The 13245-nt window shown below is 40.2% G+C and overlaps 1 protein-coding gene across 5 annotated transcripts in view; it reads right to left on the reverse strand.

The window, feature by feature from the left end:
- The window catches only part of MAPK10 (mitogen-activated protein kinase 10), a gene marked incomplete at both ends in the record, with an annotated part of 41368 nt that overhangs the window by 13818 nt on the left and 14305 nt on the right, over positions 1-13245 (reverse strand). For 3 of the 5 annotated variants that reach the window (XM_079534616.1, XM_079534618.1, XM_079534617.1), the window contains 4 exons: positions 4871-5036; positions 6032-6170; positions 7301-7359; positions 8154-8283. In XM_079534616.1, coding sequence (XP_079390742.1) covers positions 4871-5036; positions 6032-6170; positions 7301-7359; positions 8154-8283 — 494 coding nt within the window. Of the gene's footprint in view, positions 1-2168; positions 2241-4870; positions 5037-6031; positions 6171-7300; positions 7360-8153; positions 8284-13245 lie in introns of all 5 variants that reach the window. The other 2 variants (XM_079534615.1, XM_079534614.1) reach the window with 1 other exon arrangement.

Below are 13245 nucleotides of genomic sequence, written 5' to 3' on the forward strand. Positions count from 1 at the left end.
TTATCAATGAGAGCTGGATACAGCTGTCAGCCAAGTCCTGAAGCTTTCAAAACCTCATACTTCTGTAGCACTCAGAGCTGGGCAGCTTTCAGTTATTCCCACTAATACCCAAGTAACTGCAGCAAGAATGGAGGAAGTATCCAGCGAACAGCTGACTACAAAGGCTTACTAGGATTTGCCAGCAACTCTTTGATCTGTAAATCCATCTAGAAACCAACTGAAAGCGGCATTTTTGACAGCGTCAGACAAAGAAACCTCCCTGACTTGGGCAACTAAAAAGAAATATAGGGATTTTCTGTGTGATTTCCTGCTGCTACACTCCACATGGATGGGATATTCTGATCTTTTGAACAGCAGTGGGCTCAGTGCAAACTGACAGAATTAGAATGGCCAATCCTCTGCCCTGCTCTGGCTCAAGTGTCCTACCAGATTCTGTAGATAAAGAACCTCAGATTCCTTTTATTTCTTATCCCCCCCATTCTTTTTATTCCAAATCACCTGAAAAAAAAAAGCCACTGATAACACAAGTAGCAGCTGTGGCCTAGCCCAGACACACAACATTTCCAAGGATGGAATTTCAGTGATATACAATGTTGTTCTGACACCAAATTCACACAACGCTTTCTGGATTTGTTCAAGAGCTCCGTCAATATTCTGATGCTATCCCCAAATAAGGCATTGTCATAACAGATTTCTCTCAGAGTCAGAAAGAAATATAACAATTCTCATGTTCTCATGATCTTTTTCAAAACTACGTGGTTTGAATTACATGGCTTATTATATTTTGCCTCTAAAAATGGGCAGGACCCAGTATCTTTTCTTGTTGTAAAGGAGAGCCATCCGCTAACCATGGTGCTACATTTTAAACTGAAATACCTTTTCTTTTTCCCCTGTAATTTGGTTGCTTACTTAATAAACTAAAAAATGATCAAAACATCTCCAAATACCTCAAACAGAAGTGTCCTCAGTGTTGAAAGCTGAAACTCACATCTATTACACCATGCAGTTTCTCACTGAATGTTTAAAACAAAAAAATAGAGGAAAAGAACATGGCGTTTAGAGTTCTGAATTTTTTCAGAGCCAAGCAGCACCTCATTGTCCAACACTACAGAAATCAATGGAGAACCAGCAATAAATAAATAATTAATTAAATATCTCCATGACTGTATTTGTACAAAGTGGGATTTTCTCCATCCCAATTGCTAGTCTCTGTGAGCACAGATCTTTAGAAAGTCTTTCTGTCAGTTTGCTGAAAGGAATTGCTTTGGTTTTGAATGTGTAAAAAATACGTCATGTTGGTGGATGTTATTCTGATGGGCCAGCTGTGCACTCCCTGCCTTTCCAGCCATACAGGTGGGTTGCCTGGCTGAACTTGTGCTAAACTGAAGCCTCAGTACGCACCTCGTCTTTGTGTTCATTTCCTAATATTGCTTTCACCACCCTAAAAGTGGCAAAAATAATATTGCCCCAGATGAGAAGAACAAGATGGGAAGGAAATGCAGTTTAATCTACAAGACAGACATCATGCGAGTAAGGGAAAATTCATTTTCACACTGAGCACCTTATTTCTTTTCCACTTGGAAACCACACTGGAGATACAGACACTTAAACTGTGTGATTCAAATTTTTCTTCTTGTTTTAAGGAAAAAAATGTTGTATTGACCCAACTGGGAGCCCATACAGCATTGATATGAACCCAAATCCATGATGCATTAGCAAGCAAAAGATCATGATGTCACCACAAATGCTACAGTGTCACTGTTTCCAAATCACTGAAGCAGAAAGACAGAATTATAGGAACCAGAAGGGACAAAATAGGATCTTTTTTTCCATATTTTTCCTTTGAAGAATAACAAGCAAAGCTATCCAATTTGCAATCATAATGCTTGTTTCCTATGTTGCTTATAAGTATCACATAAGAATTACATAAAGTGGAACGATTACAGCCATTAAAATAATTTATTTGGCTGAAATAATTCTGTGCATTTGTTTTTCATTTTTTATGTTGTCCATATCAGCAGTGCGTTATTTCTGTTCACTCATACCGCTGGGATTCAATTTCTTGCTGCTATCTTTGTAATCCTGGTACATTTGTTACATAGCAAAGGGGGTGGGTGAAGGAGAGGAACAAATGATGGGTGAAGCTGCAGCACATAGCACAAGGATACAATCCCTTCCTGGAAAGAGGATTTTGTGGCGAACCATTTCTCCCATAATGCATCCCACAGACCATATATCCACTAGGACAGCAGAGACAGGAGGTGGAGAAGGAGGAAAAAAAGCAAAGTTAACTATGACTTTTCACTCCTAAAGCAGGGGACAAAGAGCAGGGTGAGCAGAGTAGTACCAGTCATTTTGTCTTTAGTTTTTTCTTTCCCCACATCTCACAGAGGCTCAAACAAACACGTAAGTACAAGCTGTGTCAGTTGGCTCGGTGGTAGTGAGCAACAATGGTGCAAGAAAATCAAAAGCATTACTGTTGGAAAAAGGCTCAATATTAGCCAGTAACAACTGCACCAAATCACGGCATATGCTGAGTTTACGGTGAAAAAAACTCAATTTGTTTTGAAATGAAAAAGCAAAGCCAACAGCCCAGGCAGTGATTGTCCGAGCAAAGGCCATGTGCAGCTGCAGAGTCTGTGGACTCCATCCTGTGGCAGCTCATAGGAGGTTTCCAATGGAACTACTCCTGGAAGCAAAGGCCATGTGGATAAGTATCACACTTAGGGGCTATCTACAACTGTTGCTTGAGGATCTGAACCCACATTCTATCCATATCAGCATGTGCCTGTCAGTGCCTACATAACAACTGGAAAGAACCAGAGCACAAGACTGGTCTGCAACCTTCCTTTACTCCATTGGTACTCAAAATAAATGCTAAAATAGATCATTGTTTCGTGAGTCAAGCACCCACAAGACTGTTTCTTCTCCTCCTGATCCTACATTCAGGCATTAGGGTAATGAACACAGTCACATTATATGCTTGAATTGAGTGTTTTTTTTCTCCCCTTCAAGTCTTGTAAGAAAAAATATGTCAACTACAGGATGGTACAGTGTGCTTAGAAAGAGAAGATCCAGATTCAGCATTAGGGGGAAAAGCTGCCTTAAAAACTGTTTTACATTCTCACTTTGTGGCCATTTTTTATATCCATGGTCACTTTCTCTTATTTTTTTTCTCCCTTTTTAACCTTCAAAAGTAGTCCAAAGCAAACCAAGGAAACAAACAACTCATCTCTTGGTCAAACAAAATAAAGGTGAAACGTTCCATTTGGGAAGGAGGGTACAGGGTATGGGGCACAGGACAGCAGGAGCATGCCTGAGGCTGCAGCAGTTTTCTTCACAGTGATGGCTCCGGGAGCTTCTCCGGGAAGCATAGCAAACCAGTGTTAATGGTACATCTCTAGCCAACCCAGTGCAGAAAGAAAATGAAAGCAGTGAAGAGTCCTTATACAGGCAATGGGCATAGAAAGGGGAAAAAAGGAGGGGAGCTTCAGTAATGTGGCAGCACAGGAGCAGGGAGCAGAGAGCAGCCCTTCTGTTCCTTCCCTGGGAGATACGGCAACAACTCACGGAATTTTCCCAGCTCTACACTTCATCACAAAAATGTCCCTAAGATTTTCTTATTGTCATTTTGAGAACTGAGTGCATTCTCTGCCCTCTCAGGGATGATTACAACAACAAAGACTTATTTACTACGTTTTGAAAGAAAAAACAAGTGAGTATTTGGCATAAGGAGCTGTAAAGCATGCCGAGCCCAGGTCAAGTCAACAGTGATGCTCATAAAAGTCCTTCAAGAAATATTTCTCTCTTTATAAATATTTTTCTGTACTGTTAGAATCTACTCAACAGCTGTCTACTTTCTTGATTTTCACATTAAAATCTTCACTGTGAACTCACAGTCATCACAAACAATTAATGCAAAGACCTCTGTCTCTGATAAGTCTCTGTCAAACAGAGGAGTGGCAGCTTCTGAGGACAGAACCTGAGACCGGGCACTTTTCTCCACTGCATGCTTTATTCCTTGCTTCCCTGCTCAGTCTATCTGGCACTCTGAGTTTAGGTGTAAAATGAGAATAATGTTTAAAGTCTCCCCTTCATTCCTTGCAAAATGTACATTGTCCATACTTGTTCCTCCATAGCATGTGCACCCTCCCTGCTCTTCCCAATGTTTCCAGGGACCAAGAGTTCCCTAATTCCCTCTTGGACTCTTCAGAGCAAAACACCACTCACATCTGGATAGAAATTACATCTGGATGCAAATATAGATGAATGATTTCTTTTTATTTTAAACTTCAGTTTTTTTTTTTTTTCCCTTTCTCCTCTCCAACTCTATTTTCTGTTAAGAGACTCAAACTACAGAATTTACACCTAGATCTCAGCCACATTAATTCAGTCAGCAAAATCTGCAACTTTAGTTAAATCTATCATAAAGATAGAAATTGGTTTTCAAATTTAGATATACTCCCAGGTTTGGAGGAATGAGAGAAGGGCCAGGATTCTCTACTTCAGCTTCTTCCTTCCTCAAACAATGCAGAGACCCAGCCCCAAATCCCTTGCGCATTAGTCCCAGCAGTTTGCACCTTCATAGCCACAGAAGCAAAACACCTGGTGCTTGGAAAGGGCTCTTTGTGTTTGATTAGCTCAACAATAACTAAGAACGTTTCCCATTATTCCCACACTGATAACTCCATCCACTATTACACCCCCAAAACAGTAGATTCCTGCAGCACCCAAGAGTGAGAACCTCCTCCCCATCACCTGCCTTTTATATTCATGATGTCTTTTCCTGATACATTTTCTGTTTCTCCTCCTGGTGCCCCTACAGCCACAGATCCACCTCACACCTGTGTGCTCCGACATGCAGCCCTACCGTTCTCCTTGTAGCCCATTCCCAGGATGACCTCCGGAGCTCTGTAGTACCGTGTCACCACGTACGGAGTCATCATGAAGCTGGTGCCCGCGGTCCTGGCCAGCCCGAAATCCAAAATCTTCAGCGTGCAGTCAGATTTTACCACAATGTTACTTGGTTTTAAATCCTGCAAAAGATTGTAAAAGAGTGAAAAGAGTGCATAAAGCCATAGCCACGGCAGGGATTGACACTGATTTTTCAGGCCACCCTTAAAATACTCTTGCACTCATCAGTGGTTTCGATCAGAAATCACTCACAAGCATGTATCAAAAACTCTGTGCCTGTTTCTCTGCAATATCTTGCAAAAAGTGTTGTCCATTTGGCATACCCTGGGGCTGTACTGGTGTGAAATAACTTCATTGGGCTGCTTGAGAAGTTCAGATGAGTATTAAAGTATTATTTTGTGGGTTTTTTTTTTTTTTTTTAATGCTGTCAGCCTCACAGAGATATTCCATCTGTCTTATGTGGAGGTGGTTTACTGCTTCATTTGTTTTAATAAGAATTCAACTCATCCTTTCTCAGAAATTATCTTGAAACCATATCCACATCTTCTTACGTACATACAACATAGCAAGAAATAAAACCTTTGCTTACTATAAGGCAACATTCCTCTTGTGAACCATTTCAGTAGCCCTGTGCTCTTCCATTCATAAGGAAAGGGACATATTTTATTTTTTTTCATCTGGAAATACAAAATTAGTACCAGACCACTGTGATAAAGAATAGGGATGTTTTGAATCCATTCAGCACTGCCTCATATACTCCCAGTCACACAAACTGATCTTCTGTTGTTAAGGATCACAGTGCTACCTCCCGCACTCACAGCCACATTTTAAGGAGCAATAACATTTCTGTAAACATTTCAGAATCATAATCGCTTTGGTGATTTCCAGTGCATATTGGTGATTATTATCATTATTTTTGGTAAGCACATTACCTAAGGACAGTTCTAAAGCAGACATGAAGCAACTCTGTGAATGGGATGGGATGTGATTGGTAAATGCACAGTGATTTTACTGGGGTAGGGCTTAGACCCACAGCACACAAGAAACTCAACAGGTTTCCAAAGTCTCCACAAGGATGGCATTTGCCACCCTGAGTTCCAAACTGGAGTCTCCTTACCCTGTGAATAATTCCTGCAGAGTGCAGGTGCTTGATGCCGCAGAGCATTTGGTACAGCAGGTAGGACATTCGCTCATGGTCTAGCTCCATCTGAATCACCTGGCACAGGTTGGCATCCATCAGCTCCATCACCAGGTAACTGAATGGAATAGCAAAGCCAGGAAGGTTATCAGCTGTGTTGAGAAGAACCACAGCATTGCCTCCAGTAACTAACAATGTCAGAAAAGTCACAAGCGTCCCATGCCATGGCCGCTTGGCCTTCAGTAATGGCTCCCACAGCACATGCAGAAACCCAAGTGCAGTCTGAGCAGCTCCAACATGCATTCACATATGAAATATCTCCAGACTCCTCCTAAGACTACATGGCTTAACTCAGTTATTGGTCCTGAGCTTCTTGCAAATAAACTTCATTGACAACCTCAGCAAAACCTGAACCCAATCCCCTTCAGAAGGAAGTTATAAGGTTCAACACATCGGCAGACATCTCAGAAGCACAGCTTATGTGATCACAAATTGCTCAACTTCTGTGCGCCACTTAATTACATCCTCATTGCAACATGACAGCAAACTTTGGGGAGAACATCAGTTTTCTGTTTCTACGTGAAATGCACGCCTCATCTTCTCTCCAGCACTGGTTACCTCCTGTGCTCTGCATATGTCTGCAGGAACAATACAATGCAGAACATTCATATACTAATACTAAAACCATCCTTGCCCAACTCTGACAACTATTTGTCTCATCACAACTGAATATCCGAGTACAGAATAGGAATATGTTTCCATACCATGCATACAAGATATGGGTAAGACTGAATGCTAAAAGGAATAGAGCTACACTGCACTGTTTGTAGTTCCATTTGGTGCAGCTTCATACTCTGCACAGCAGAGCTTTTGCAATTGGAGTATGCCCAGCAGAGATGCAGTTGTCCTCTCCACTGAATATGAGTTACCCAGGCAAGCAATTAAAGGCAGTCAGAGGCTATTACAACGCAAACATGAAGGATGTTCCGCATCCATCTCTCTTACAGGAAATTATTTCAGAGTAAATTGCTGCACACTTCTAGCACATCAGAAACCCAGTATTGGCACCTTATAGATGCTTTGAACACAGGAATGCAGATAGCTGTCCGATCACAGTGCAGACTACTCATGGACATTTTTCAGAGAGGCTCATAACCTGCTAAGTGTTCTGCTGAGTTATTGCATTCATGGTACACTAGAACACTGCATCTCAAAAGCTTTGGTTTAATTACTTCCCATATTACTTACACATCCTGGAACTCCTCCAGAGATTTCTGTGGCGTGAAGACATTTAATAAACTGATAATCTGAAAGAGCAAAGCAAAAGGAGGAATAGAAGTGATAAAGATAAAGCAGTCAAACTCATTTTGAAGCACATACTGAAAGATAAAATCTATTTTTCACTGCTCAATTAATACCAACACCTGAGCACATTATGACTCAGTAAGAAGTCAGTAGTATTCAAAATAAAATGCCTCAGATCTCCAAGATGTCTTCAAGGTGCAATTGTTATTTGTTTCTAAGAGAAGGATTAGTGATGATGGATAACTAGCCACATGCTCAGGGTGAAGGAGTCCTCTGAATGTTGAGGGCTCAATTCAAAAACTGACTGAGGATCCATCCACAATAACAGCCCACATGGACACACTGAGAGCAGAGGGATAAATCAATGCCTAGAGATGGGGGAGAGGGTGCTAAAGTGACAAGTGAAGTCCTGATCAAGGTGTGATACCTGAGCATGGGTATCCCAACTCAAGAGACACTTCTTTGAGTCTCATACTCAGTGACAAGTGGTTCGAGACAGAACACCAACAAACACTTCCCTATTTCCAGAGAAACTGTAGAGAAAAACATGCTCTGCTCTCTCTCCTTCCATCATCCCTACTCTCCTATCAGGGCTCCCATTCGGCACAGTCTTCACAGATGTACATGATAGAAAACCACTCACCTATGTGAAAAAGCAGCCCTTATTCAGTTTACTTTTCATTTCTCTCTTTCTCTCTTTTTTAATTTTAAATTTTAAATTAAAAAAGACCCCCAAAATAAGAGTTTTCTTCTGAACAAACCAAAACACCAGTCTGACTCCCTGCATAAAACTTACATTTTTGTGATTCACACACTTCATGAGGACCAGCTCTCTGTAAGCACGCTTGGCATGGGTTTGGTTCTGGAATGGTCTGCTGAGCTTCTTAATGGCCACATTTCTATCAAGGATGGCATCATATGCAGCACTGCAATCATGACAAACACAGGGGTTATACACTGTAAAGGAAATCTTTCATTTCCTACGGCAAATTCCTGAGCCTCAAGACTGCTATTTCTATTTTTCCTTTCCTTGAAGAAAATTCTGGGACAAGCAGAGATTGTCTAGTGAGAGGAAAGAAACCAGTGAAAGGAACCACATCAGCAAGGAAGAGCATGCACCCGTACTTCTGACATCCAGTTTCTTAGGAGTCTAACCTTTATTTTTAAGGGATAGAAATAAAAGATTAATTAACTCTAAGTAAAAGTACAGTGAGAACTGGAGGAGAAAGCAAAGCAGCTCAGTGTAGTGGGAACATCAGAAAGGCTTCTAAAACTCCTGATTAAGGACATGTTCACCAAGTGTCTCAATGAACAATTCTCCATTTTTATTTGGAATTCATTTAGTCTTTTCCTTATCACATTTTCTAATGGAATCAAATAATTTAATCGTTCCTTTAGACCATATCATCCAGTTCCAATTACATGCCTGGAAACAGGACTATTTCTCAAAATTTCTTTCTCTTTTCCTTTTCATAAAGAAAATAAATTGTTATGTATGCTTAATTAAAAAAATTGAGTACATGAAGAAATTCAGCTTTGGTTTGCAAAGTGGTCTCTTAAAAATAGGCTTTTCAAATTCTCCTTTTAAGTTTCAAAATATTTTGCACAACTTTCACGTATTTTGATAATTTTTACCTCTTATGAGTTTGAACCAATTATTTTGGTTGCCCAAATATGATGACACAAATTCCAGCTTCTGCATTTTATAAATGCAAGTTCAAAATATTCTCAGACTAAAACAGTCCTCAGATCCCATTAATGATTATTCCTTTTCCCAAGAATGTGGAAAGGTTTACTGAATGTTTTTGCTGCAGCAAGAAAAGCAGCATTGCATTCCCCACAGGGTAACTGTACTAAATCACTTCTTGTTGTTCAAGAAACGACAACCTGAAGCACCAGAGCAACTCTCCAAAATCACGTTTTTTCCTATTAATCCTTGTGTATTGTAGATATTTACTCACATTATCCTACTGACTGTATACAAAGCAGAAAGCACACAAGTATCAGAAGCTGAGTAACAAAGCCAACAGAAATTTACAAGCACACCAAAAAGTGTTGGCAGTGTCTACTTTGAAATGTCTTCTCCTTCTCCACTCTGTGATTCCCAGTAACACTACTCCTACGTCAGAAGCACACCAAATATGTACCCAAAAAGGAACAATAGATTAACAGAGATAGTGAGAAATGTGAGACATGATGGTGGATCGGTGGCTTTCATTCTCTTTTGGGTTCATCACAATGGGACATCATAAAAGCAAAGACAAAAATATCCTTATTCTATTCATAAAATATTATGTTTTATGGAAACAGAAAGTCAGAGGAGTTTAAAAACAGTATCTTTGAATAGCTAACTGTTCCACATCCATCATTTAAGGACATTTATTGAAAATATATCTCAACAGACAAATGTCTGAGCTAATTCACACTGCTTAATCACCCAGCATCTTTAAAAAAGACAATCATAGAACCAGAGAATCACTCGAGTAGGAAGGGACCCTTAAAGGTCATCTAACTGAACTCCTTTGCAGTAAACAAGAACATCTGCAGCTAGATTGGGTTGCTCATAGCCCCATCCAGCCTGACCTTGAGTGTCTCCAAGGACAGGGCATCCACCACCTCTCTGGTCAACTGTGCCAGTGCTTCACCATCCTTTGCGTAAAAAACATCTTCCTTGCATCCAATCTGCTTCTGTCCTGTTTGTTCACTTTTTCTGTGTTTTTCTCTCTCATTCAAGGCAGGAGATACAAAAGCACCAATTTAAAATCTGCAACGCCTTTGTAAGCTCTTGGGAACAATCCATTCCCAGTCCACCATGTAACACAACAGCTTCTTCCTCAACTACAGAAGAAGGAAAAACAACCCCAATAATCCTTTGTACAGTGGTATTCACTTTGAGACACTGGGATCTCAACTGCAGTTCTCTCCTCGCCTTCCATCAAACAGGTGTCCAACTACCTTAAGAAATAAATATGGGACTTCATTGCACTGAGTCAATTAATAACACTGATGCCTTTTCCTACTCACTGGAGAGAAGCTTTTGTTCACCAACAGCTAGTGCTGCATCTTAGCACAATGAAATCACAGGTCCTACATGTGGGCCTTCTCTCTGGTGCTTGTAGAGGAAGTCCTTCCTTTGAAACACCAAGGTTAGCACCAATAACCTACCAGCCTTCCTAAGAAAATCTTCAATCATGGGCATAAGTGTGTTATCTAAACAGGTGGCTTAGGGGAGCAGGAGCAAGAGAGAATAACGAGTGCCTGAGAACTACTCTGAGAAAGCTGCTTGTGAAAGGCAAGGCCAAGATCTCCAATGATGGGCAGGACACACATCACAAAGTCTGGGTTCCTTTCTCTATGAACTGTATTAAAACACTCTGCCCACCTACAAAATTATTTATGAATTTATAGAGCTGATTTATTTTGGTAACGAGGACCATAATTCAACCCTGTGTCCTGCTATAAAATGTTATTTCACAATAAGCTCAAAAATTTTTTTCCAAGTTTACCATTGTATCTCTGGCAGCTGTGCAGAAGTAAAACATAATAAATAAACTCTTCCCCAGCAACTGTTTATAACATTTTAAACTGTCATTTAAGGTAAATCCCTTATTTTTAAGGTAAAAGTGAGTGTTAAAACATCTTTTAAATAATGTGAAACAAAACAATTTAGCGGAGAAAAAATTTAGCCAGATGTGACAATAAATTTATCAAGACTCATGAGTAATTTCAGCTACTTAATGAGTCTTTGCGGCTCCATTAAAAAAAAGAAAAAAGAAACAGCAAATCAAACTCATTTCAGGCTCATGAATTTATACAGATAACCATAAATTGGATCACTCTTTACCAGTGATTTTGTGTGAGAGTTCAGTCATTTGAAGGAGCAAGCAATCACTTGTCTACATACATTAAAAAGAAAAGAACACTCTAGATTAATGTCCAAGATGCTTTTTGAAGACACTTATAAATACTTCAAAAGTGCTCTTCCCCTGCAGTGCTAACACTTTTGATCACTAATATTTGTAACTCTTATTTCAGTCTCCCCCAGAATGAAATACCAGCATGTACAAAGACAAATTGTTGAAACTTTTCTGAAAATCTCTTCCTACTATGAAAACAACATTCTGGCTCACAAAACACTGCAAACTGGCAATATTACACCACCACTCCCTTTGGGGCCAGGTTGATTCTAGGTATATCTCGATACGCTGTTCACTTAATTTCTCCTCTGAATAGCACCTACTTTTTCTTCTAGGAAAATCACAGATCTGTGTTGTGGTGAGGCCTCATATGGAGTACTGTGTCCGTATCTGGTATCCTCAGTACAGAAGAGACATGGACCTGTTAGAGAGTGTCCAGAGGAGGGCAACAAAAATGATCCAAGGGACAGAACACCTCTCCTATGAGAACAGTCTGAGAGAACTGGGCTGTTCAGCCTGGAGAAGGCTCTGGGTAGACCTGACAGTTGCCTTTCAATATCTACATGGGGGCTATACGAAAAAGGGGACAGACTCTTTAACAGAGTCTGTTGTGAAAGAATAAGGGATAGTGGTTTCAAACTAAAAGGGAGAAGGATTTACACTGGATGTAAGGAAGAAGTTTTTTACATTAAGTAAGTACATTAAGAGTGATGAGGCACTGGCACAGGTTGTCCAGAGAGGTGCTGGAAGCCCCATACCTGATGACATTCAAGGTCAGGGAGAACTGGGCTCTGAGCAATCTGATCAAGCTATGGGCATCCCTGTTGATTGCAGGGGAGTTGGACTAGATGGCCTCTAAGGGTCCTCTCCAACTCAATTCTATAATACCGTGATTCAGTTTATTAGGCAGCTTGTGATCTGAACAGCTACCAGATCTCTTAAAAACCATCCTCAAAGCATCCTTCATGCTCAAAAGCATTTTTCCAAGACACACAAACTTCTCACACAACCTATGAAGCATAAACCATGTTCCAGCTGACACTGCACTACGCTGTATTCCAACAATCTATAGTACAAAAGCCTATTTTCACTCTTCACTAAAATCCAAAAATAAAACATTCTGGATCTCAAGTAAAAGACATCATCTGGCTCACCTTGCCCAGACAACACTGTCTGGTGATAATAGAAACATCTGTAAGCACCCACATGGTCCTAGCCAGACCAAGTTTCTTCACAAGAAACCACTGTGTTCTTAATTGCTTGCATCCTCAAGTGTGTAAGTGATGTCTGTTGGAAGACTGAGGCTTTTCCTTGATTCCACCATAAATTCAAGAGCCCTCCTAGCTCCTTCAAATTGTTTTTGAAATATTCCAGTATAGCATAACTTTTCTACAAACCAGAGGCAGTGTGAAAAATATCAGACAGTTTCAAAACGGTTAACTGAAAGCCAATGCAGATATTCTACATACAACTTGCATCCAGAAAACCAGCATTCATTCAAATGAAAATACACGAAATATACATGAAAATACACTGACTCCAACATCAGTCTATTTCTGATGATTTTATGCAAATGAGAATACCTCTCCTTTGTCTAAATGTCCATATCCACAGGCACAAGGTGATCTGTCTCTTGCTCTCTCTTAAAATAAGGCAGTTGCTACCTCTCCTCCTCCAGCACTGCAGAAAGGTATCAGTTCCCTGTTTTCTCAGTCACTAAGATAGGACATAATTAAAACCAGAAAAACATGCTCAACTCATTTTATCTTTGAAGTTTTTTTTTGTTTCTACTGCAGACCTAAAACTCATGGCCAAAAGTCAAAGTACGTTGACAACGCTTAGCCAATAAATTATAAACTCTGCTTCGTCCAAGTCTCATTGTCATCACATCTACAATACCGCAACAATTTTACGAAAGCACACCACTCTTCCTCAAAGACATCTGGGAGATTTACAGTAAGCAGTCTGTAC

This window comes from Tetrao urogallus, assembly GCF_951394365.1.
Source record: "Tetrao urogallus genome assembly, chromosome: 4".
Lineage (NCBI taxonomy): Eukaryota > Metazoa > Chordata > Aves > Galliformes > Phasianidae > Tetrao > Tetrao urogallus.